The 26,844-nt window shown below is 39.4% G+C and overlaps 1 protein-coding gene across 1 annotated transcript in view; it reads left to right on the top strand.

The window, feature by feature from the left end:
* Positions 1-26,600, top strand: part of LOC136849365 (uncharacterized) — a 28,016-nt gene extending 1,416 nt beyond the window's left edge. Inside the window, exon 2 of the mRNA XM_067122717.1 lies at positions 21,907-26,600. Coding sequence (XP_066978818.1) covers positions 25,572-26,600 — 1,029 coding nt within the window. The 5' untranslated portion in view covers positions 21,907-25,571. The remainder of the gene's footprint in view (positions 1-21,906) is intronic.
* Positions 26,601-26,844: the final 244 nt, after the last annotated feature.

The raw sequence follows: 26,844 nt of genomic DNA, 5'->3' as shown, positions 1-26,844 counted from the left end.
ATTTGCTTAGTTCGTTTTGTGAGAATTCGAGTGCTTTGTGTAACTTACTTGAGAAAACGCCTCGAAGATTGATATTCCTCCGCCGAGCATTTGTTTTGAATTTGTTTTGTGCTAACGGGATTCGTCCGCCATTTTGGGAGCCCTAGTTGACCACTCCCCATGTCCACCATCTTAAAACCTTTGTTGTTATTGTTTGTGTGATTGGTCTGTAGCACCACCGTCACCTTTAGCCTCTGCCCATTGCCACTTCGGACTACTTTGTTGTGAGGAGTAACCCCCTTACAAAATCTTAGCCAGATAGACTTCGATAGATAGAGCATAGGACAGGGTTCCATACATAGATAAAAACAAGATATAATTCAGTCAGGTCCTATACAAATACCTGACATAAAGAAAAATCATATAAGGAAAAGAACTTACAATTTTACTCTAAACTCCTCAGTGTAGACGTTCGACTCGCTGACAATTGTTGAAAGCAATAACCTAAGGAAGCCCAAGACGACTTATCTTCAATTGAGAACCCTGCCAGTGTGCACTTATACAAATTTTACCTAAAATTTTCTCAGGCAGCACAAATTGGCTGACTGAATATCTCTCTCTCTCTCTCTCTGTCTCTCTCTCTCTCTCTCTCTCTCTCTCTCTCTCTCTCTCCATATCTCTCTCTCTCCGCTCATATTATCTTTCCCCTGCACTGTGTCAACATTCAGATAACCTAACCCTCTTGAGTGTATCCTGACCCTCTTCAAGGAAAGAAGGGCCGACACCACTTGTTGGAGAATATAATTAAATTAAACCAAATAAAAGAAACACCTCTGTCCCACAAAGGACTAGATGAGGACAAGTTAAGATTAATTACAATACTGTCTGTGATAAACTGTCAGGTCACCATGGCCTGCACCCTGGCCTTTTATCCAGGACCTAAGCAGACAGTGTCCTCGCCTTTCCCCCTCTGCATGAGAGGAGGGGGTTGTTTTCTCCCCACCTTAGCACCACAGGTACTGGGACCAGACACTCATGAGGGCCTTAAAAGCAACCACAAATTGATCTCACTTTTCCTTCCACAGTGCCACTAATTTGACAGCACTGTCATCAACTGAATAGCTTACTTCTCTCTCTCTCTCTCTCTCTCTCTCTCTCTCTCTCTCTCTCCCACTCCATCTCTCTGGTATACTCTCTCTTGTTCAATACAACTTCCCTTTCTCTCACCAACATTCATTTGTACACTCTGGTCTGGGGTAGAGTGCATTTCTGGGTTGGCGCCCAGTTTGGCAGGTGGCTGGCAAGATGGGGCCTCAATTTTCTTCCTGTAGGTTATGTGACGCGCCCAACGCCAACACCCTCTATAGCCTAGTTGGACTCAAGTATTCACAGGGGATGTTCCTAGGTTAACAGAATAATTTGCACTGATTGCACCATAGTGCCACTGAACAAGCAAAATAGACTGTGAAAAAACACAAAACCAGACAAAAGGAACACAGAAGAAAAGTCCTCTGGTACCTAACCTGCACCAGCACCTAAGGATACTGAGTGCCACTTCAGTGTGACACTTTACACCAAATAAAAGAAACACCTCTGTCCACAGTGCCACCTTATTGAAAGACAGTGCCATGAGAGCACTGAAGGGACACTTCCTCACTGCCTTCCACAAGTACCAATCCAGTCAATGGATAGACACCCTTCCCCACCAGAACCATGGCAGCAGAGAATTATAAAGCCCTCCTGGAGCTGGGGAAAAACACAAACCAGACAAAAGGCAACAGGTCTCACCGGATTGGAACTTGCCACATGGGTCAAGGAGAAAATGGAGCACTAAAGGGACACTTCCTCGACTTGGCCAGTCAGGATGAGAACCATGAGCAGAAAGACCCTCCTGAGCTGGGAACGGCAGGACCAGATTGGAACTTGCCACATGAAAAATGGACGAACAGAGGGAAGAATGAAGCTGAACAGAGGAGGTATGAAGAAGAATGGAGGGTGTATGAAGCCGAACAAAGGCAGCTAGATGAAGAAAGAGAAGAAAGGAGACGACAGCACGAGTTAGCCTGCAAGGAGAGTGAGCTAGCTCTCAAAGAGAAGGAGCTCAAGCTGGAAAGAGCAAAAATGGAAAATGCCGAAGCTATGGCTAGACAGCAAGCCTCCAGACCCACACCTGCTGCACCAAATGCTCCAATCTCAAGCATCAATTCCCTTGTCCCCAAGTGGACTGAGGATGAGCCAGAAGCATGGCTGGAGGAAATCGAGGCACTCTTCGATAACTACAGCACCACGGAGACAGAGAGGGCCTTAGTACTAGCCAAGCACATGGAGGGAAAAGCTAAGGCAGCGCTTCGCTCACTGGAGAAGAGCCAATGAGGCAACACGGTTGAAGTTCATAGAGTCATCACAAAGGCCTACGAAACAACCCCAGAGAAATGGAGACAGCGGTTCCCAGGTCTTGCCAAGGAAGTCGACTGGTCCTGGACTGAATGGGCCTGTCACAAGACCCAGTCTAGTACCCGCTGGTTCAACTCCTTGTATTGCACGACGTTTGAGGACTTCTTCAATCGGACCATGCTGGAAAACGTTTACCAATGTGTGCCTGGGCCCTTTGCTGTATATCTAAATGATAAGCAGCCCACCACACTTATGGAAGCCTGCCGCATGGCCGATTCGTGGGAAACCTTCAACCAGTCTCACAGCACATCTCAGATGCATTGTGCCCCCGGGCTACCTCTCAAGCTCAACTCGCCTGAAGAATGGACTGCCAAGCAAGCCTACGTGCACCCACTGTAAGAGGGTGGGACATGCTGAAGCTGAGTGCCGATACAAGCTAGGCACTAACAAGCAGCCTCCTACTACCAGCCACAACTCCCCTCCGTCTTCATCCACTCAACCCTCTCCACCAACAGTTACTGCAGGCCACCAAGCCCCTACAAGAGGCCCGTGCAAATCCTGTGGTGCTGCCAGCCACTACAGTGCTGGACATCCGGCCTGTCCACGTCATGTCCCCACCACCAAGCTTGTCAACCTCATTAACACCTCATTCTCTGCGGCCAGGCTGCACAAGATCCTTTACCCCGAGAGACTGGAGACCCAGTTCATCTCGGTGGCCCCTCTTAAGAGCTCTAACCTGCCCATGACCCTTCCAGTCACAGTAGACACTGCGGCAGACATTAGCCAGATCTCCAGAGCCCAAGTGCCAGCCGGTGCCATGGTCGACGAAAAAACCCGGTGGGAGATGAAGTGGATAGAGGGCCATACCATTACCGTTCCCACAGTCAAGCTCCAGGTTACGACACCTTGGGGCACGCTACCCAACCGCCTTGGCATGGTGGGTGGAATTCAGCCCGGAATGGACTTCCTGTTGGGTCAGCACCTTCTCTGGGGAAACCCTTCACCAATGCCACTTAGCGCCCCGCTACCTCCTCCACAAGGCCCCGACTGTGGGAGAACCTGATCACAACAAAACCCCACTTTCTGCCCACCAAAGTGGTCAGCGGAAGGGGCACACACTGAGTCATTCTCGGCCTAGCCCTCTCCAGTCGCGAAGGGCTGGCCAACAAAGAGGTCCTCCCTCTCCCCGAAGAGACATTCAGGAGGAGCAGTACCGCTGTAGGACGTGCAAGCGGACAGGCCACTCCACAAATTGGGAGGGCTGCCCAAGTAAGCAACGCCCAGCGGACGCCCCTGAGCAAGACTCTCTGAGAGGCCCTGATCTCCAGCTGGGGCAGGAATCTCTGCCGCAGCCAAATTCAAGTCATCCGCAAGGTATTGTACCTCCGGACCCCTTGTCAGGCATACCTGACCCTCAACCGCTGCCAGTGCCACTTGCAATCACTGAGCAGTGCCACACTCCATCCAGCACAGATGTTGAGCCATCAATTGAGAAGGACCCTGTGCCAGGTCCAAATCATGAGGCGGATCCCCCCTCCAGGAGATTCAGGATTTCCCACACCATTAATCATAGCAACTGCAGAGCCTCCAGCACCCAACACTTCTTCACCACATCTGTCCCCAGAAGATGAACCCCTGGGCGATCAAACTGTTACACCTTCTCTGGAAGACCAGGAACTGGCCTCCTCGGATGCAGAGGTTGAGATCGCTCTCGCTCCTGTTGTCGCAGCAGCTGGAGTAGGGATCCCTCCTGTAGCTTCTGAAGTTACCCCTGACTTCACGCCCGCTAGCCCCTCTGGTTTCCCCAGAGTCGGTGCCCTCATCACCTCCTAGGTCTGACACAGATAGGCCTTGGAGGAACCCGAAGAAGAAGAAGGGGCGGAAGAGGGCCCAGTAGTTGCCGAGCCATGAGCTCGTCCTAGCACTAGTGCCCGCTCGGCACAGTGCCCTACCATCTTAGAGTGATCCTGGCCCCTTGCCCAGAGGAGGTAGCCAGCGTGATCTCTTAATCATACAGTAGCCTAGACCAGATTAAGTACATCAGATTAGTCACCTTGTCCCTTCCACTTACCATCGAGCTGCAGTAATCACGCAAGTAGTGTAACTAAAACCAGAAAATCTTAACTATTGTGAAAAGAGCCACTCTGCTCATGACACTCATGGCCTAAGACCTCAGGGAGGCAACCATTTCTCATATGAGGCAAACCTCATATATTAACCAGTAACTATTAATTGTATATTGAAAACAAAAAACCTTGTAATTTAGTTAGGACATTATCCCTTATGTTGGTGCTACGGTTGGGTTAGGATAGGTTAGGCTAGGGAATACCTTAGAATGTACCGTTAGGCTGGGTCTAAAACATCACGATTATAGGAGGTAGCATGTAATAACTGTAAGCACCTTCTACTACAGTTAGAATCGTGTAAAATCATGATCAAAACTCATATCCTATCTAGAGTTAGGTAGATCTGTAGCTAGGTAGGCTGCACAGTACAAATCTGCTCAAGGGAGAAGAGTAACCTAATAGAGGCAAACAGCTTGCTTAGTACAGACCTTCACGCCCGAAAGGGAGTGAAGGCCCTCTTAAGGGGGGAAACTTTTATAAATATTCTGCTGTTCGCCCTCTCTGCACTTTATTGTAGGAATATCATTCTGACAAAGACAGGTAGGCGGCTTTGTATTGGCTGGGGGAGTGCTAGGTATTTCAAAGAAATAACGTCCATAGCAGGACTAGGTGGCATTAGGGGCCTAACCCACAGGGAGGGTTTTAACACAGTAACCTCTGATAATGGTGGTCTTATGCTCCTTTTCCTTGTTCTATGTTCGGTGAATGTTTTGACAAAATTTCAGACCCCGAGGGCATAAAGACACTGCCGCTTCCTGCTGCCCTGTGTTTGACCAAAAGAGGTCACAGAGAGAAGAGAACTGTCATGAGGGAAACTTGTCTGTGCTTCCAACTCTTTCTCCCCTTTGTCTTTTCCATCTTCATTTACTAAGTGAAGTGACAAATTAATCACAGAACATCCGATCGTCCGTTGTATGCGCAGCAACCTACGAATAACAGTAAGTCTGGAATTTTTCAAAGTGTCACCAACTTGCTAGTGTCTCCTGTATTTCCAGCTCTTTTGTTTTCCCTCTTCACCACCATCTACAATCAGCCAGGTAAACAATTTACTTTTATGAAGTCTAGATTAAGAATAATTTATATTGCTTAACGACATTCAACCATTCCTGTAAAGTAACTAGGACTTAAGGAAGATTAAATAAGTAATTTTCAGCAGTTAGGCAACCTTGTGTCTCGACCCTATTGTTCGGAAGAGGAATAGCCTTTACCAGCACTAAATTGCGCATGATAAAATCCGTTGTGTTAAAACCTTGCTGAAGCAAAGGGGAAATTGACTGTGTCCGAAGTTGGGCACAAGTAATTTCCTAGCTAAATACATATATTTGTGTCGGGGTTTTCTTCTCGACTGGTGACCTTATTTTCTGTTAATAATCGTCTGTCTTTTTGGTTAAATTTTGCTTTAAATGACAGGTTACGTGTGTTCTTGGCACTCAGGGCCTCATAAATTATGTTAATCAAGTAATAAACTCATCAACAAAGCTCCCATGTAACAATATATAATAATATATATATATATATATATATATATATATATATATATATATATATATATATATATATATATATATATATATATATATATATATATATATATATATATATTATAAAAGGACCTCATTCAAACTGGATGGTATCTAATGGAGTTTTTATTCAAAAAGTATTTCTTGTCCACATGTATCAAGTATCCGTATGTATTTATATCTGTATATAATCCTATAATCGCATCTTCCTGTGTGACCTCCACCCGCTATTCAGCTTTCTCTGAACAACCGTTTTCCGTGCTTTCTCTTACGTTTTTCTTCGTTTCCTTGCTACTGTGGATTATTTTCTCGATATGCTGTCTTCAAAGCCGTTTCCGGTGTTCCCTGCCATCGTGTTGTTGGCGCAAGTTATGAAGGCGTTCTCTAGTCTAATGTTTTGTTGGTGTTCCTGTACAGAAAACTATATTTTCCCAGTAAAATTTTCCTAACTGCCGACGTCTGATTATAATGCCTTATGTTCTGCAGATGTTGTTTGCTTCGCTCTTTACATGATTTGCCAGTTTCGCCATTCAGTCTAAAAGGATCTCTTCCCCCTCTACCGACTTTTGTTTCTAAATTTTATTCAGGCAAAAAGCTGCCTATCAATTTGCACAGAACAATTGTGTATGTGATAAAGTTAATATATATAATATATATAAATATATATATATATATATATGTGGCAAACAAGTTGAGCTGACCATTATCACGGCCCATAGGTCTAAAAAAGCTATATCTAAAACCTAAACAGCCATATTTTTCCCAATCTAGAGATTGCAAAAAAGATAGGCAAAAAGTGATGAAATCACAAAAGGTCCAGAGGGAGGTCAGGGGACACAAAGGAAGGGGTAGGGCATAGGGCTTTACTCCTCAACCTGGTAAATCCTCTATCATAATCTATTATATTAATTTCCTTGGCTGCCTCTGTGTGTGTGTCCCTGCCCTCACCCTTCCCTTTCCCCTCCCTCTTCCCCCCCCCCTCCCCTCCTCCCCAACCCTCCCTTTCCCCTCATCTCCCCCTTTCCTCCCCTTCCCTTTCCTCCCCCTTCCCCTCCCTCCCTCTTCCTCCTCCCTTCCCCTTTCCTCCCCTTCCCCCCCCCTCCCTCTTCCTCCTCCCCTTCCCCTACCTCCTCCCCTTCCCCTCCTCCTTTCCCATCCCTCTTCCCTCCCTCTCCTCTTCCCTCTTCCCTTTCCCTTTTCCATGTTTTATGATAAAATAAAATGTGTTGAGATTCAGTGCTATTAACAAAATGTTTATAGATTCGTAAGGACATTTTTTTTAATAACACTAATAATATACAGGTTTTTCGAATCAAATTGTAACTTGCTTGACCTTTAGAATTTATGAAGTGTTTAATTAACCTCATGTGGTAACTATGAACCACCTCCATTATGAGGATCACAGTAAATACCACTCCTGTTCTACAACTAGTGGAGCGGGATAATGGGAAAAAAGGGCAAATGGTGATACAAGCAACTGATTTGGCATGAGAACTCTTGTTATCCCCATATATCAAAATCAACCTCCGGCCACCTCAATATTTGGCTATTTTCAAAATGGCTGACACTTTTCCAAAATGGTGGCAAATTTACTGAATATTTCAAATATTTTCATTTCATAAGCCTATAAAAGTTGCCTACTGTCCATATAGTGATTGGGAATTTGTATTTTGGCATTCTTACTGACATTAAGAGATAAAGTGAACCCATCTTTCCAATATGGCCGCCATATGAACGCCATATTTCCAAAATGGCCGCCAAAGATAAGAAAGTATGTATCTCCTGAGAGAAACCAATGTTTTGTGTATCAATGAGTTTTTGCAAGTGCAGTTGTAGAGAGTTGTGCAGCAAAGTCTAGATTTGTAGCACTTGCACCTGCCATGGCATTCCTTTTTTGCAGCCACACTTATTCAGTTCTTGGCAAGATTTTGCTACTATTGGCAAATCTGTCCAATACGGAAACCAGGCGCCATCAATCTGTTGCCATCCCCAGTGTCTTGGACTGGGCAAAACTGGATGACATACTAAAGACTGGCACCAAATGTGACCTGCTTGAAAGGCAGCTCTCTTGCAATGCTCTCTAAGAGCAGCCCTTGTAGGGGGAATGCAATCATAAGCTCTGCTTTCTCGCAGAGAGATCAAGTCTAGTCTCATTTACATTTTTATACGAACTGCTTCTGTCGTACATTAGCACCACGAACTCTTCAATAATTTGCAGGTCTTCATCTTCTACAGCTGCTAGTGTTGAACTTAGTTTGGTGAAGGTGGGTGTGGCACACTGAAACACAGTCCATGTTTGCCATGCAGACTTCTTCCCCTTTCCATGCAGATAGTGGCTGATCAACTGCTAGAACTGGGGTTTGGCCAGGATTGAGAAAATGTGAGGTTGCTCTTGCAATATCCATGGCATGTTTTATCATTGCAGCTGAATGAGCTGCATCTTGAAAAAGAGGCAACGTTGATGACAAGCTTATTTCAAATGAGAAGCGTGATGTGCTGCCCAAGATATGGACACAGCATTTTCACTCCTGTCCGACAGACTGACTTTCGCAAGCCATTCATAATCAAGAGAAAGATGCTTTGAAAGCACAACCTGCTGGTGTCCTGAACTTCCACTGGAAGAAGGGAGGGGATTCTCATGTTTAAAGTGAGCAGGAGGTACATTTGTGTAATATCAGGAAAAGATGATTTGGGCCAAGTTTCTGTCCTCACCCTTTTCGTCAGTGCTCGGATGCTGAAACAAAAATATGTCTGTCCCATGGAAGGATGTTTGTGCAGTTGTGGCATTGGATTATGGTCCAGATTGTCAACAGCACAAGTTGTAAAGAGCCCTTTTCTTAGTGTAGTGGGACAAACTACTTCTTCCTCCACAGCCCTTGTTACAACTGCTTCTCCTAACCCTTTAGTCAATTCCAGAACCCTATCATAGCTGATGCTGATTCCATGGTGATGGAATGTATCAATTAATTGACGCTTCCTGGTTTTTGCAAAGACCAGGAGACCAATATCTACTGGAAACGGAGATTCTCTTGACTTGGAATGTCTGGAGAATGTTGAAGATGCTGGATTCTTTCTACAGTTGAAGTCCAAAAGTTGCGCTAAAGCTAGATCAGTAGATGATGTTCCATATTTAAGTTGGGATTTTATATCACCACCGTTTTGTAGCACACTTACAAATTCCAACAAAATTGGTGGCACAGATTCTCTTCTAGTGTCTTCTGTTAAGGTTCCATCAAATTCTATCTCATGTTCAAGCATCTGTTTCCTTTATATCTTAGCTGCTTTGGCCACAATTAGTGCATCATTGTAGTCACATGCCATGGCTAGGGCTTCTCTCATTTTCCTTTTGTAGGCAAACCAAATTTCTCTTCCCTTTTTAAAGTCCTCCAGTTCTGGGATGCAGGCAAGTATCTTCTTTCAACCGTGTTCGGCACACAAAGGAAGCATCAAAATTTAGCTGTTCCAGTTTTTGTTTGTACAAATCATAAAGTTTTGCCATTGAAAAATAGCAGCACCCATCTGTAGTCAACTGCTTGTCTCTTACGTACATCTCAAGCTCAGCAAAAGCATGGGCACGTGCCTCTTGTCTGTACTGCACATAATCATCTCCAATTTTCTGGGAATTTAGCCAGGCCCTTTCCCTGTTGTACACACCTGTCAGACAAGATGGGTGATACATATGGTCCTGAGAAACAATATCTCCAGCACTAAGCTTGGCCAGAAGTTTCTCATCTAGTGGGTTGGTGGCACTTTGTTGCAGCTTTTCATGTAACGGCAATGTCATGGCCAATCATAAATCTTTGATTGGTGCTGGTTGGTCACAAATAAAGCATATTCCTTCTCTCTCAGTCTTAGATTCTTCTGCATCTTCTTCATCTGCCTTCTGGCTACTACGTGTGAATTTTGCTGATGGGGCATCATCTTCTTCTTTTGTCTTACACAATGACTTCCTTTTCCTTTCTAGTTTTGTTGTTTTGAACTTCAGCATACATGATTCATGATATGTTGCTTTGTTATTTTCAAAGGTCTGCAGAATCCATCACCTTCATCAAGCCTTTTAGGATGAAATGGTATAGGCAGTGCATTTAACTTATAGAATTCAGGAATGTTTGTAGCAAGGATAACACAGCCAGCACCAGATGCATCAACTAGTCTTTCATGTGTGTCCTCTTGGCACAAGCAACAAAGCTTCCAGTTAGTCATACTATCTCCCTTCAGGAAAGACGTTGACTTCCAAGACTGTCCTGCCATTGCTTTTGTTCTATAGGCCGAGGGTTTATCCTTTTACCACTTATATAACATATATGCACTTTCAGATATGGGATACAACTAGGCTCAGATATGTCATAATCCTACTCCTAGCCCAATCATTCATCCAATGCTATTTAATTCCCGTGTGATTTGTACACCATCTAGAAGGCTAAAGCCCCATCTTCCTTGGCTCCGCTCTCCCACGCTGGCACATCCTGTCAGTTCAGGTGCAGCTGTTTAAGTTTGAAGTGGGGCTAGCTAAACAGCATTTGGGAAACTAATAACAAATCTCTGCCATTAGCTAGCACTGAACCCCGTGCTGAGTTTCACAGCTATAGTGTCAACCAATGTGTCCTGGTAGTGCACTGACACTACACTAATACACTTTTACATTAAGCTTATTACCCATTTTTTTTCTAAATGAGGATGAAAATTAATTAACTGAGGATTAATTGATTTCTAATCTACAAACAATTAACTGATCAGGCTGAAGTTACCCCCAAATCCATGTATTACCCGACCTTTAGCCTCATATATGAGCTTAAGTAGCAATTTTGGGCATTTTGGCAGACATTTTTTATATAGTGACAGCCATCTTGGATATTTCTATGCAGAGAAATGATGTATCTACATATAAAAAGGCTTGTTTTTAATATTTTAATATAAACTGGGAGTGACTTACGGATCTGAATGTGATTAATCAATTAAATACCAATATTCAAATATCCACAGGACGCCATTTTGAAAACCTGTCGGCCATCTTGGAAAATGGTAAAACTTTGTGTGGCCGGAGGTTGATAATGAGTTGAGCCAAGTTTCATGCTTGTATCACCATTTGCACTTTTCCCCTATTTTTTTGTAGTTACCAGCTCCACTAAACTGGAGTTTTTAAGATTTAAGAAGACATTATAATCCAGTGGGTGTTTCTCCAGGAGGTAAAAGAAATTTACTCCAAAGACAGAATCTGGATTTCTTCCCTGAAGGGAAGCGGATCCGACACAATTCCACGTAGGAACTGAAGATGGCTTCACAGGATCCTGGAGTCTTTAAGAATTTAAGAAGTCATTATAATCCAATGGGCATATTTTCTCCAGGAATGCTTCAGAGCTAAAGACTGCTTCAAAAGATCCTGGAGTTGTGAAGATGTTTTTCAAGAATAATATTTTAATAACTGTCCAGAAATTTTTAACATTAAGTCACCCAACAGATTATAATAAAGGATTTTTGACTGAGCTTGGTTATTTTCGTTTCGAAATGGACTCAGTGGGTAATTCTAGAACAACATTGGGCACTACTGGTGATAGTCCAGAACCGCCAATGGCATCAACATTCGTTCAAAAGCAATCAACAGCTATTCCTGCACCTACACCAAGATATGGTCAGTTGTTTGTAGATGACAGGAAGGTAAAAGGGGCTGGTGCTGCTAGTAGACTTTTGCTGACTATTATTAGTAGGGTTAATTTACCTGTGGGTATGGCCACAGGTATGGTATGGGTATGGTATGAATATGGGTATGGTATGCATATGGGTATGGTTTTGGTAAATATATGGGTATGGATATGGGCATGGGTATGGGAATGGTATGGTATGGATATGGATATGGGTATGGAATGGATATGGGTATGGGTATGGAATGGATATGGGTATGGGTATAGGTATGGGTATGGGTATTGGCACTGGTATAGGTATGGGTATAGAGGTATGGGTATGGTACAGGTATGGGTATGTGTTATGGTACAGATATGGTTATAGGTATGGGTATGGTGCAGATATGGGTATGGTATGGGTATAGGTATGGGTATGGTGCAGATATGGGTATGGTATGGGTATAGGTATGGGTATGGTGCAGATATGGGTATGGTATGGGTATGGGTATAGGTATGGGTATGGTACAGATATAGGTATGGGTATGGTACAGATATGGGTATGGGTATGGGTATGATACAGATATGGGTATGGTATGGATATGGGAACTAGTAAGCGAGCATCTACTACTTAAACAATTAATCACTCAATATGTAAGTCCAGCCTCGCCAGGGGCAGTGGATTTACCTTTTTTAAAGCACATAAAAGTTATCCTTTGTAAATGGTAAACAAGTCTCATCAGTGACAGCTGCTGGTCATGCAACAAGTTGACATCTTTCATCTCTCCTATTTCTAAAACAAGCCTGAACATTGTTCGGCAGACCGCTAACTTACAGCCCCAGCCCACTTTCTGATTAACTCTTCGTCCTTTACCCTTGGGACCAGGGTGAGCAAAAAATTTGCTCATTTTCCCTCTCACTCTATTGGCTTCATTCCACACACCTCCAATATGCTTAGTAAAGGAAATAACTTCCAAAAAATTATCCCAGTACTTCCCTCTTACCCTTTCCCTTACCTCTTATGCACAATCTACAATTTACATCATTGTTTCCCTGCACCAAATATCACCTGGATTTTTACTACAGTTGCTCTGAGCTTTTCGGAGCAACTTGTTCCAGCCCAATATTACATTGTCTTTTCCATGCGTTATTTCTTAAAAGTTTTGCTACAAGTTTGCATGGGAATATTTAAAACACCGTCAATTGCAATAAGCAAATCATAAAATTTATTTTCATCATTACCATTACCACTGAAACGTTTATAATTTTTATACCACACACTAACCACCGTGAATTCAACTTTTTTTTCTGTTTTCGAATTATACCTTTTTCATTTCTGTTAAAAGATGTCTTTTCTATTCTGAAAGAAACCTCCACTGCAAAGTGGTCACTCACAAGTTCACCAACGATGGATGCATCAGCTGTATATTCAGACATTAAAGAGTAAGGCACAGTCACTTCTGCCATCTCTCATCCGTGGGTTCTCCGTTCCCTAAACTCTTACATTCTCCAGCGAGTTAAGGATATTGTTCATAATAAAACCATTCCTATTTTGACTACCTCTGCTTCTTAAAGGGTGATGACGGGCATTCAGATCACCCAATAATAAACAGCACTCATCAAGAATACACGGGCAAATTCTCGAGGTCCAACTTATCTGCATGTACACTCGGCAAGAAAAGTGAAGATACAGTTTTCATTAGATTTCGTTCATCGAATTTCAATTTTTTTCTTACAGAAAACACATAATCTCGGTAAATTTACTCTAGAATATGAAAATACAATGCAAATTATATCATATATATTAAATCTGCAAAACAAAAACGTTCAGATACTTAAAAACACCATGCATGTACGAAGTAATCAGAATTTCTCAGATGACTTCGTTCATAGAGATCTAAAAGATAGTATGTGGATATCTCGGTGTAGTACTATTCATCAGAACGGCAATATTTACTCGTTTTCCGTTATGAACGAGCTTATTATTGCATCATCATACGAGGTAATGCTAATTTCTTTAATTTTTACACATTCATGTTTGTATTTCACGGTGTTAAAAGTCAGCTGGAATTAATGGTAGTAAATGTTGTGACACCTAGGGTAGGTTGACCAAATCTATTTAAATCCGCAAGAGCGTTCTCTATGATGTGAAGGGCAGCGCAGGAGCTTCGGGGGGAAAACACAAGTAACTGGATGTTTCTTGACGTTGCCATAGTTTCTCTCTCTCTCTCTCTCTCTCTCTCTCTCTCTCTCTCTCTCTCTCTCTCTCTCTCTCTCTCTCTCGCCATTGCTAAAACATACTATACCAACATAGTGTAGCTCAATCTCTAAAAGAAAAAACAATGAAATGAGTAGCTCTACCAATAGGCCTAGGCTTACACAACAGCAACTCTCTCTCTCTCTCTCTCTCTCTCTCTCTCTCTCTCTCTCTCTCTCTCTCTCTCTCTCTATTGCTAAAACATACTTTACAAATATAGTATCGCTCAGTCTCTAAAAGAAAAAAAATAATGAAATTAGCTCTACAGTACTATAGGCCTAGGCTTACACAACAGCAGACTCTCTCTCTCTCTCTCTCTCTCTCTCTCTCTCTCTCTCTCTCTCTCTCTCTCTCTCTCTCTAACAATGCATTCGTTCCTTTTCGTTGGACATTGCTCAAATTTAACTCTTGATTTCATTATGGAAGATCGCGTTTCCGATTATGCAAGCATTCCGTTCAATGTGGTGTCATAAATTCATTTGTGTAAGGTTGCTTGGTAAGTTACGTCGGAAAATGTTTATTTTGCTCAGAACTGTCGCTGCAAATTACAACTTAAACGAATACTGTGAAACTTACTACTGCATTTAAGTATCAATGATTTCATAATTGTAGAATATGATTGAAAGTTATAAGAGGTCAAGCAAAAAACAAACTCAATAAGACGGAAGCTCCTCCCCTTTCTAAAGTTGCCAGATGTCGCATTATTGAGCAACATATGTCCGAAGATTTAAAAAAACTGTATCCTCACTTTCCTTGCCGAATGTACAGCTATGCTTTTAAGTGATACGGCGTGATTGCATAGGATTTCGTTAAAAATTCACGAACTGCCAAAAACATACTGTATATTTATCTATTATTTCAATGCGAAAACACGATAATAGCATACAATAATATGTTTCATAAGATTGAAATCTGTCATATATTTCAAAATTATAAGAAAATATCACGTGTAGCCAAATTTCGGAAAAACAGTTACGAAACATTTTCAAAACTTTCGTTCACTCATTGCCGATGGATTTGACAGAAAAAAAAAAGAAGTCACCGTCAAACCTCTGTTCAAATGTTAAATAAAAATACGAAAAAATTTGTTATAACATTAATATTGGTTCCAATATAACCATGAAATTTAAAATAGTCCTGTTTGATTGTTTTTACGCTTCAGCACTGAAAAAAAAATGTAAATAAGTAAATACGAAAGTAGAATGCATCCACCGATATCAACAGGCGAGCGGAGCGCGTGAAACAACCATGAGAGTGGCGGCACAACAAGAACCACCTGGTGTAACATAGAGCAATATTTGGATTTTCATAAAAATAAAATTATTTAAATTATATTTCTTAACCACTTCAAAAATTAAGGCTTACTAGCACATATTCGCCTATGGAATTATTCTTTTGTTAAAGCCAAGATTTTGTTCCTATGCCTAAGTGTGTTAGATTTCTCATTATAAATACATTATACTTAGCATTCACATCTCTATATTAACAACTTCTGGGCAGAAAGCATATGAAGTTGACTAATTCTTGCATTTCAAGTTACCTTATGAATGAATAATTATACACCAAAAGCGAGCAGAAAGACTTTCAAGAAAATAATATTTTAAGCCAGTTAAAAAACAAGTGTTCCATAACCTTGATATTAATACTAATATATATTTAGATTAATAGCCATCTTCCCCATATAATTAAAATCATCTTCATCTTTTATTCCTCAAAGAGCAGGTAATCTCTACAAATAAATTCTTTAGTAAGAGAGATTACATCTCATAAGGCTTAGATTATTTTTTAGGCCTATAAATCATTCTGCAACATACAGGCAGCTTGAACACAGCGTAAAACTTCAACATTCAAAGAAAACTTGTTGTAATTCATATTCCTATTTTGAAAATGTTATGACTGTTGAGCTCATTAGGTCTACTGTTATAATGCTGCAGAAGTAGTTATGTTGACCAGCCCGAGGAGCATGTTAAACGCTCTGTAACTGACGGCACCGCTAACCTTATCACACCGTACTTTGAGCTAAGCAATGTAAAAAAAAAAAAAAAAAAAAAAAAATCTGTTCAAATGACACAGGTTACGAATTATACCAGTGACTAAAAGGGATCATATTTATATAACCGTGGGAAAAATAGTGCTAGCTGTGAATTCGCAAACTTATCGACATATATGACAATGGCAATAATAAAAAAAATGTAACACTACTTGGCAACGTTACGTTAGGTCTGAGATTTTGTACGATACAAAAAGAATCATGTCTCGTCAAATTTGAGCATGACTGTACATACACAATGATTACATAAATTACACTATCCCTAAGATACAACTTGACTGACAAACACTCAGTTCCATCAACTGTAGTAACTGTAGACAAATCAGCAGGAATACTGTTCTTAAGAAATGTGGTCAAACCTCTCGTATTATTTGTATTATCTGCAAAAAGCTCAAAACCCCGATATCCTGGTATCTGAAAACCAATACCATTAATACCTGTTTCTTGTAAAGTTATCACATCTAAGTCATGGGTAACAACATAAGCATGGATATCAGTTGACCTTCTTTAAAGACTATTAACGTTCCAAGATAAAGTTTTCAAACAAAGTGCCTCCATTTTCCCCAATTTCTTGCCTAAACTTTTTAGCAAATGTAACTGCATCCATTTTAAGATCGTCATTTGGCTGCTGCATAATATACTCCAGTATACCATATTCAAAGGGTCCTGGTCATTTCAGCCGTAAGCCATTTCGGCCGTAACATCCAAACTAGCAAACGGCCGAAATGGGTGTATATAATACTTTGATCCCCGTGGGGCTAGTAGGAAACACGAAGTCCCAAGGAGCTTCCGCTATGTCTTACGGCCTAAACTTTATATGGCCTCAAGTTGTGACGGCCTAACAGGTTCACGGCCGAAAATAATACGGTACAATCGCCCCGAACTCTATCTAACAAGGAAGCCATAGGAGTAACAAGGCTGTCATTAAAACTGGCTTGTATGAATGCACCTTTATCATTTCCCCAAGAAAAGGAAATTCCTTACACATCAGTATTTCTACTTATTCTAATAGAAATGTTTTGTAATTCCTTACACTTCCTATCTACAGGAATGACCTTACCCTGGTTATCAACTCCATCACTGCATTTACAAAAGTTTTGTATATCAGCTCCGTCGCATATCCCAATAGAAGTCATTCTTTTATCATTACAAACTCTTGTGATTTGTTCTTGCGTACTCAATAACCCTTTTAAGCTCACTGATCTTCATTGGAAGTGCTTTTACGACACTGTCATGTTTATCACAAATTTGGTCAGCTCAGTGGTCTGGTAAAACTAAGGTATACTTAACTTATCTTTGGTTTGATTGTTGGCCATTTCACTTTGACTTCACCTTGCTGCTTCTCTGCATTCCCATATACTTACACCTGGCATAATATCAATTATATATATATATATATATATATATATATATATATATATATATATATATATATATATATATATATATGTATGTACATATATAACTATATAAATATATATATATATATATATATATATATATATATAATGGATATATATATATATGAATGTTCCAGTATAACTCTGAAACCCACTGAGTAATTTCAACCAAACTTGGTATACATATGACTTACTATCTGGAAAAGAATACTAATACTGTGGGGGTAAGACATCACTGGCACTAAGGGGCACCAAAGGGGGTAGGGGTGGGAAGGACTTCCCTGAAATGGGGCTGGTTCTGCCCACAGACTTAGTAACTAAAGTGGATGGGGGTAACATGTACAAATAACCGAAAACAACAGATATTAGTGTCTTATCCACAGTTTTCGAGGTCACTGAGATGAATAGTGACACTCCCAATGCCCTTTAAGTCCAAGTTCAGCCCCGATAGGAAGGGGCGGATGAGGAGTGGAAAGCGGGTGACATAAAAATAACCGGAAATGAAAGATATCAGGTTCTAATCCATAATTTTCAAGGTCACTGAAATGAATATTGACACTCCTAATGCCCTTTAGTCCAAGTTCTGCCCTGATAGGAAAGTGGGGTGAGAAGGGGTGGGAAGGGGTGACTTGTAAAAATAACCAAAAATGACAGATTTTAGTGACTAATCCACAGTTTTTAAGTCCAAGTTCAGAATTGGTGAAAATTAAAATGTCAAAAATGACAGATATTAGTGTCTTATCCATATTTTTCAAGGTCACTGAGATGAATAGTGTCACTCCCAATGCTCTCTAAGTCCAAGTTCAGCCCTGATAAGAATGGGGGGGGATAAGGGATGAAATATAAAATGTCAAAAATTGTAGGCAATCTAATTGAAAAAACTATCTTAACAGGAAAAGGAGGAGAGAGAGAGAGAGAGAGAGAGAGAGAGACAGAGACAGAGTAAAGGGGTGCTAGGGAGGAGAAAGAGGGAAAGAGTGCAGGAGAGTTGGAGAGAGAGAGAGTGTATCGGTTGTCATTCACAGAGTTTTCCCAGGCAGTGCTTGGTTGGTCAGCCAGTGTGTGTATATATATATGTGTATATATATATATATATATATATATATATATATATATATATATATATATATATATATATATATATATATATATATAGCATATAACCTAAATTACAATCTTTCAGAGAAACGGCTGAATACAAATAATCCATTAATAAATAGCGTACGAGCTTTATTCTGTGTTCATACATTTTAGCGAATACTGTATAGTTAACACAAAAAAAAGAACTGAATATAATGGGCATCCCAGTTCCAAGAGCGGCTGCAGACCATCCAGGCCCAGCCCATAAAATGTCAAAAGAAACATATACCGTGGATGTGGCATTTGGAATTAACAGCGCGAGAGCCAGATGCTAAATCACAGCGTTATTGCTTTTGCAACTGCTGTGTCTAAAGCGAACGGGATTTGCTATTTATTTTCTAAGGTATTCGCCTTTTTAATTGCAATGCAGGTTCATTCACTGCTGATGTTACTATCTCATATCTGCTGTGATTATTTTGTCTCTTTCTCTGTCACACACAAACACTGACACACACACATATGTATGTATGTATGTATGTATGTATGTATGTATGTATGTATGTATGTATGCATGTATTCAAAGGCTATCAGTGGGATCGTAAGCAGAAGATTAATTGTCCAAATAACTGAAGGATGTTAGTATTTTACTGAACATCTGGATTTTATACATTATTTCAACTCACTAATATATCTACTGTATGTGTTTTTGGGTGGCTAAACACTAAAGATTTACGAAATATTGTCTGTCGTATATGCTGGTTATCTTAACACTGTCCAAGGGACTCTGGATTTTCGTTGTCAGTCCAGTCTGCTTTTATGCTTGTCACATCCATAAACACTGATCCATTTATCCTATGACAGGTTCCATTAATGATAATGTGGGAATAACAAAAACGAAAAATGAGGTACTGTTCATATATAAATTATGCGTACTGGATAAGTTTACGAAAAGATCGTTAGAGATTAAAGAATGAACTGAATGACAAACGACTTCCTTTCTGGCACTACGTTGTGTTAGCGTATTGTTTTTTTATGTCTACTTAAATAACGCTATTATTGAAATACATTTCGTTCTTCCTGTGACTGAACAACAGTGAACGGTATTTCAATGAAAAATGTCAATTAAAAAGGATTTCATAATGGATTGGGTAAGTTATCATATTTTGATGATTTAAGTTATGATATTTTTCGAATAATATATAATTTATTTTCTATGCTGAATTTTTAGATATATTACGCTTAAAGTGTGGTTTAATCTTTTTTTGGGAATGTGTTCAGTAATCTTCAGCTCATTGTTCATATTATACAGGACATAATTAGAAACTAGTATATTTGCATTTTCACATATATATATTCATCCATTCCTTAATTATTTATCAGTATATTTACTTACAAAAAAAAAAAAAGTTGAATCGATGGAAACGTTCCTCCGTTTCGTTTTTATTTGGAGAATGACCTTCTATCTACATCATTCTTGAAATAGGCTACTTGGACTTAAAAACAGCGTACATCATTTAGAGTAAAAATTCTTCGGGTTTCGTTGTATATATTCCACAAATTAAATTTAGTCTCAAATTCATCAGGAAGTCTTAAGGGGAAAGTTACCGATAAAAGACTCGTAAAGAGTAAAACCAATTAGAACTACCAACAAATTAAACAAATATTATTACCACATTTTCATTCATTAAAGTTCATATTGATTCTATAGAAGATAAGTTATGATAGTAACCTTTCACTGATTCTATGTTAATTGCTGACACCCATCCTCATAAATATGCCTCTTGGAGCTCTTGATTAGAAACTTACCTGGAACTACTTTTGTTTTGTATTTATTGACACATTAAGAGGTTACCTATATTATTCCCCTTAAGTAAAGTAACCGTTCGTTAATAGGTACATCCAGGATCTATTTTTGTTGTGTTAATATCATCATTGTTTAGGAAATGGACTTAAAGACTCTTGTGGTTATTACTGAATTGACGAGTATTCGTTCACTTGAACAATTTTTACGTGTATTCTAGGTGTATTGTCTTATTGCGTTCGATAGGCAATTTTTTTTCATTTTATCAATAAATGCTTTGATAACTTTCTCTTAATATCCGCTGAAAACAGTAAAAATGAAAACATTTGTTTGTATGTTATTAATCACGGGACTTCTGACTCAGAAGGATTTTCTTTGTGTGAAAGATTTGTGCTTTCTTGTTTTATATTTAACATGCTTACAAATATCGATTTCGTGCTCCTGTTTCTGTGTGAATGTGCAAAATAAAGGATTTTTTTATTCCAACTTTTCTTAGGAACAGAATCGGATCTCGCTGATAACTTTTAGAACCAATATATGTTCATGGCAAAACTTGACAGAGAGCATCACACAAATCAAAGACATCATTATGAAAAACAGAATATCGAAAGAAATAATTACCCTTTATGGTTTATCATTTAATAAATTAGTTCGTTTGGGTATAAATACATAATTTTTACTAAAAATCACAAATAAACTAAAAGCGGTCCTTTCCTACTCAGTTTCCATGATTACGCGAAATGAAGTTGGCATTTCTTAAAATAAAGAACCGCTTTTAGTTTATTTGTGATTTTTTAGTAAAAATTATGTATTAATACCCAAACGAACTAATTTATTAAATTATAAACCATAAAAGGTAAATATTTCTTTCGATATTCTGTTTTTCATAATGATGTCTTTGATTTGTGTGATGCTCTCTGTCAAGTTTTACCATGAACATATATTGGTTCTAAAAGTTATCAGCGAGATCCGATTCTGTTCCTAAGAAAAGCTGGAATAAAAAAAATCCTTTGTTTGAACAAGAAAAGAAAACGCTAATGGGTTTTTTTGGAAAACTTACGAGATATCCCATGTCAAAGAAGTATAAGGGTCATCAACATGAATTTTCATGTAGTGATGGATAGCACTGTTTCAACCGTACCTCAAACCACAGATGCTGTTAGATATAACCAATGGCAACAGACCGTATATGGTTAATCAAAATAGTCTTGCAGCCTGGTAGGGTCCCGTATACACTAAGATGTACCCTAAATTTGACTTCAGATCTTGTTTAAGGGTTGTTTGGACATAAAAAAAAACTTGGTCATATGTTCCAAAACTGGCCTATTTTCCGCCATTTTGAAATCCAAGATGGCTGCCTGACAAAAATGCTAAAAGTCAATAAAAGACCGGAATATACTCAATATGCATATCATTTCAAAGGTCTTGAATAGGAGAATACATAATTGGATGATTTGAGTGTTATCACATCTGTCTGTTTTTTTTTTCTGTCTATGAGTATTTATTTGTGTAACTTGTCGATCTATCTTACAGATAATTTTTCTTCTTTTCAGACTGACGATTGTATTATCACATCTATCTGTTTGTTTGCTTGTTTGTTTGTTTTTTCTTTTTTTTTTTGTCTGTCTATGAGTATGTATTTGTGTAATTTGTCTATCTTACAGATAATTTTTCTTCTTTTCAGACTGACGATTGTTCTCGGATAGTTCTTGGCCCCTGAATCATAATGATGACTTCTACATCGAAGGACATTGCCCTGCCTCTCACACTTCCAGACAAATGAAAACAATCATTAACAGACATAGAAAAGTGTATAATCTGTCAAAGCAATAAGAAGGGTAAGAAAAACAGTAAGTACTGAAAATGGTCGAATGAAAGTGAAAGAGTCGGAATGTGCTTTAAAAGACCAGATACTTAATGATCTTAAAGAGGATGAATGTAGTAGGTTTGTGTATCACTTAAACTGTTACAAGTCATATGTCTTGAAAGGAAACCGGATTTCTTGTGTAGCAGGTTTAAGTGCTGACGATTCCCATGAAAAGCTTGCTGATAAAGAAGAGCCTGCAACCTTCAGAAGTAAAAGATCATCACTGTGCGTCCCCCGAACCAAGAAGCCTCAAGTCTATGTAATTTGCAACCTAGCCAACAAGGGTAAATATGAAACTCAACTTCCCCGTATTTGTGAAGTTGAACATGCTAAATCTTTCTTAGCTGCAGGCTGCAGCACGCTTCAACTTAGATGCTGTATTTGACAGAACTTCTACGTTGCAAGATGCCAACAATGTATTTGCTGCAGACATAATGTGTCATAAAAAATGCATTTGCCAACATATTCTGCAATATAAACGTGATTTAGATTGACAGATTACTATTGAGAAAAGTATTCCTGATAAAGTGTATGAGGCATTCCAAAACTTATCAGCACTGCAGTTGGATTCACATGGATATGCCTTAAGCGACTGTAGAACCATCCTAAATAATGCTCTTCCCCCTAACCAACATATATGTAACCGTAAATTGAAGCACATGCTTGTAGACCATATTGGTGAAGAAATATGCTTCACATATCCTAAAGATAGAATTAAATCTCAAATGTTTTTCCCATCAAAGATTAATAGTGTCTCGCTAAGTGAGAAAATACGAGCTTTTGATTGTGTAAAGCTGTGTGCTGAAAAATTACGTGAAGAGTGTCAGGATTATGACTTTGGTTTAACAGGAAAGTTTGATGATGCAAATAATCTTACACTTTAAATGGATATCAATGGATAGCTATGATTCAGGACGTCCAGAAAGCTGGAAAAATATTCTTTGACAAACTTTTGTCTTCCCATTCAAAGTCAAAACAAGTAATAAAGAAGTGAGATTCCATATTTCAGATTGATTACACACTTGCCCATGATGATAGGAAAAAAACTCCAATGCATATCAGCATAGCACAAATAGTACATGAAATCTCTCGCTCTAAAACACTGATTCGAGTACTCAACCACATGGGCTTGTGTATGATCTATGATGAACTTGAACAACAAGACCATTCCCTGGTATGTCGAACACTGAAGAGAAATGAAAAATATCGGCTTCCATTACCTCCTGTTATTAACTCTTCAAATCCCATTCATGGTGCAATGGATAATTTTGACCATGAGAAAGATGCTAAGTCAGGAATTGGTGGGAGTTATGATACGGTTCTCGTGTTATTCCAAAAGACCACAGAGCAGCCAGTACATACAGAGGAGATGAGCTATACTTATATGTCTAGTATTGATACAAGAAAAAGAGCTCTTGAATTCACCCATCCTTGCCAACAGCTACTTAAAAGTGGCAAAGGTAATAAGCGAGGATATATACTGTACCACATGACTATGTGTCCTATGCTAGCCAAGATCCCAAGGGTGCTGCAGTTGATGGGTGGGAAAAGGATTGTTTAAGGTTTTTGAGTAGATTTCTCATAAAATCTAATGTGTTTGATCATCTGTTACCAGAAACATCTGATGTGCTATCATGGAGTGCATCCAATAGTCTCATATCAAATGATAGTATGAAACCAACTGCAATAGCTTTTCCACCTATAATTCCACACCCAGCAACACAGTATGACACTCTATTTACATGTATGGTCAACTTTCAAGATGCTTTATTGCAGACTGGACAGGATTGTGGTTCATTATGGTGTGATGAAGGAGTATACAGGATTGCAAAGGAGCTTCAACTTTTGCAGCCAGAAAAGTTTAGCAATATATTTCTAGGCCTTGGTGGTTTTCATATGGCGAAAGTAGTAATATCTTGCATTGGCAAGTATCTTGAAGACAGTGGTGTGGAACATGTGTTCACAGAGAATGAAATATTTGGCCCAAAGATAGTCCAGAGTATTTTAAAGGGCAGCCATTATTCGCGTGCTCTAAGAGGATTATCTCTAATTGCCGAAGTTATGCATCAACTTCTCTGGAAACAATTCCTTCAACAACAGGGTGACTCTCAAAATCTCACCAAATTCTTTTCAGAAATAGCACTGCTACAACGTTATTGTAATAGGAAAAATTCAAGAGAGTCTCTGAGTATCCTTGGAAATGTGACATAATACCCACATTTGATAAATTTGTTGCAAAAAGAGATCAAAGTGTCATCTTTAAATATTGGAGTACTTTTCTAACCTACCTGTTCCCTCTGCTAAGAGACCTGACTCGTTCACATAGGGAAGGAAACTGGGAATTACATTTGTCAGCTGTTCAGCGAGCATTACCACTGGTCTTTACTTTTGACAAGACACACTATTCACGATGGGCAACAGTATTTTATGAAGACTGTTTGCAGCTGCCACACAAATTTCCTTCAATCCATGCAGAGTTTCTTAAGGGCCATTTTGTTGTGAAACATTCTACTCATAAATTCAGTAGTGTCCCAAATGGACCAAGCGCTTGAGCATATGTACAATAAACCTACTAAAGGCCATGGGGGCACTGTAGGACTTACAAGAAGGAAAGAGGCAGTAGCTCAGCATGATCTAACTAAGCAAGAAAAATTCATGATATCGGCCTTTCTTCGTGAGTTTTGTGGCCTGAATGATGAAGATGAGTGTAATTTACATCACGAATTTTCAACATCCGCAACCAAGCATGATGAGATTTGCATTCAGCAAATGCTTGCATATATTCAGGAAAGAGACAACCCTTTTGATCTGTTAAAAAACAAGAAGGTGAGAAATCTTGTCACTGGAAAAGAGACTAGTGATGAGAAAAGCAAGTATCTTTTGAACTGTATTAGTCTTGGACAGCAAGCGTACGGGAAATTTGTCAAAACAAGGTTTAAAGATAAAGAAAAGAGTCTGTTTGATCCAATTAAAAAGATGAGTAAGAAGCATAACATATGCAAGGATTCCCCTGCTGTTATACAGAAAGACACGAATAATGCCCTCCACATTATTGACATTGCTAGAGCCAGAGGTTTCTGGCTTAGGAAATAACATCCACCTCGTATTACCTAACTAAAGATGGCTATTTGCGAAAGTCCCTCAAATCAGAGCTTGCACATGTCATTGAAAAAAGACTTAAAGAACCAGTTCCACAGAAAGTACCTTTCTCAGACACTACTCATCCTACAGCTATTGTCTTTGATTTTTCATGGCATATGCTAAAAAATTATCAGTGACACAGTTGAAGCTGAAAACATTTGACGATATGGCAGCTCATTTGCGGAAAATATTTTCTTGCATGTCAGCCACTTGCAAACGAATTGATGTTGTCTTTGGTATTTATGACCTAGGTAGCATAAAAGACTGAAAGATTGAGGAGAAGAAAAGTTGATCCAATAGAGGTATCTATCAATCGCAGTGACGCTCCACTTCCAGTAGATATGGAAAGGTTCTTGTCATCAATCAGAAACAAGGTAAGGCTGCAAGAATTTTTCATCAAGTGGTTAATTGAGAAAGTGACTCAAGGTACAGAAAGTATGTCCATACCTATATACCTTGGAGGTTCTCATGAAGACGACTTGTATAAGTGCCAGAGAATCAGCTCTCAAACTGCTGTGGATGTACCGACACTTCATTGTCAACACAAAGAGGCTGATGACAGAATGTTGTTACATATCAACCATGCCACTTGCACAGAATTATTCAAGAGAGTCATAGTGGCTTCACCAGATACAGATGTTTTAGTATGTCTACTGTACCACTTCAGTGAAACTTGGAAATTCAGTGGTCTAGAAGAGCTATGGGTCCTTTGTGGACAAGCCAACACCAAAAGGGCATTGCCAGTCCATGATTTAGTACTGACAATGTCAAGAGCACTAGTTTCTGTACTTCCAGCTGTCCATGCACTTAGTGGTTGTGACACGACCAGCAAGGTTTCAACGAAACTTGCTGTATTCAAGGCAGCAGAGCAAGGTGGAATAGAGTTAATCAAGGATTTTGGAAAAAATAAAGAACTTTCTCATGATATGGAAATCAAAGCAGAGCAGTTTCTTGCCCGAGCCATTGGTGGAGTCAACATAGATACATTCAATGAGCTGCGATATTTCCTGTACCATCATAAAAGCATTAAAAACAATTTTGAAAGACTTGTTCCAACTTCAAATAGCATACAGCTTCATATTAAGCGAGCTTTTTTGCAATGTTATCACTGGACAAATGCCACAAAAGCTACCATAGATATACTGAATCCACTAGATTATGGTTACATTTTGAAAGATGACTTCCTGGTACCACTTATTGTTTCTGAACCTAATCAACCCCCCGATTTTCCATTTCCATGCACCTGTAAAAAATGCTTTAGGTCAAATGCATGTCCTTGCCGTGTAGCAGACATTAGTTGCTGTGAATTTTGTAAATGTGATGTAAGTGGAAAGTGTGGCAATCCACATAATACTATAAGAAAGCCATAATGATTCCAAAGACATTGAAGATGATTTAATGGTGGAATGTGAAATGAAGGTTTGAGAGTGTGATTTTTTTCCCGAACAATTAATAGTTCGTTACACAAGTGTATGATTTATTTGCTTAATTTTACTACCGCACAGTATTGGGAGAAATAGATAAACAATTATGTATGAATAAATTTCTTTGAATTTAATTTTTTTTTTTTATTTATACCCTTATCTGATGAAAATTCATGTCAAACCATCCTCT

Source organism: Macrobrachium rosenbergii, chromosome 21, assembly GCF_040412425.1.
Source record: "Macrobrachium rosenbergii isolate ZJJX-2024 chromosome 21, ASM4041242v1, whole genome shotgun sequence".
Taxonomy (NCBI): domain Eukaryota; kingdom Metazoa; phylum Arthropoda; class Malacostraca; order Decapoda; family Palaemonidae; genus Macrobrachium; species Macrobrachium rosenbergii.
The sequence above is the reverse complement of the archived record's forward strand: the minus strand, read 5'-3'. Positions and strand labels throughout refer to the sequence as shown.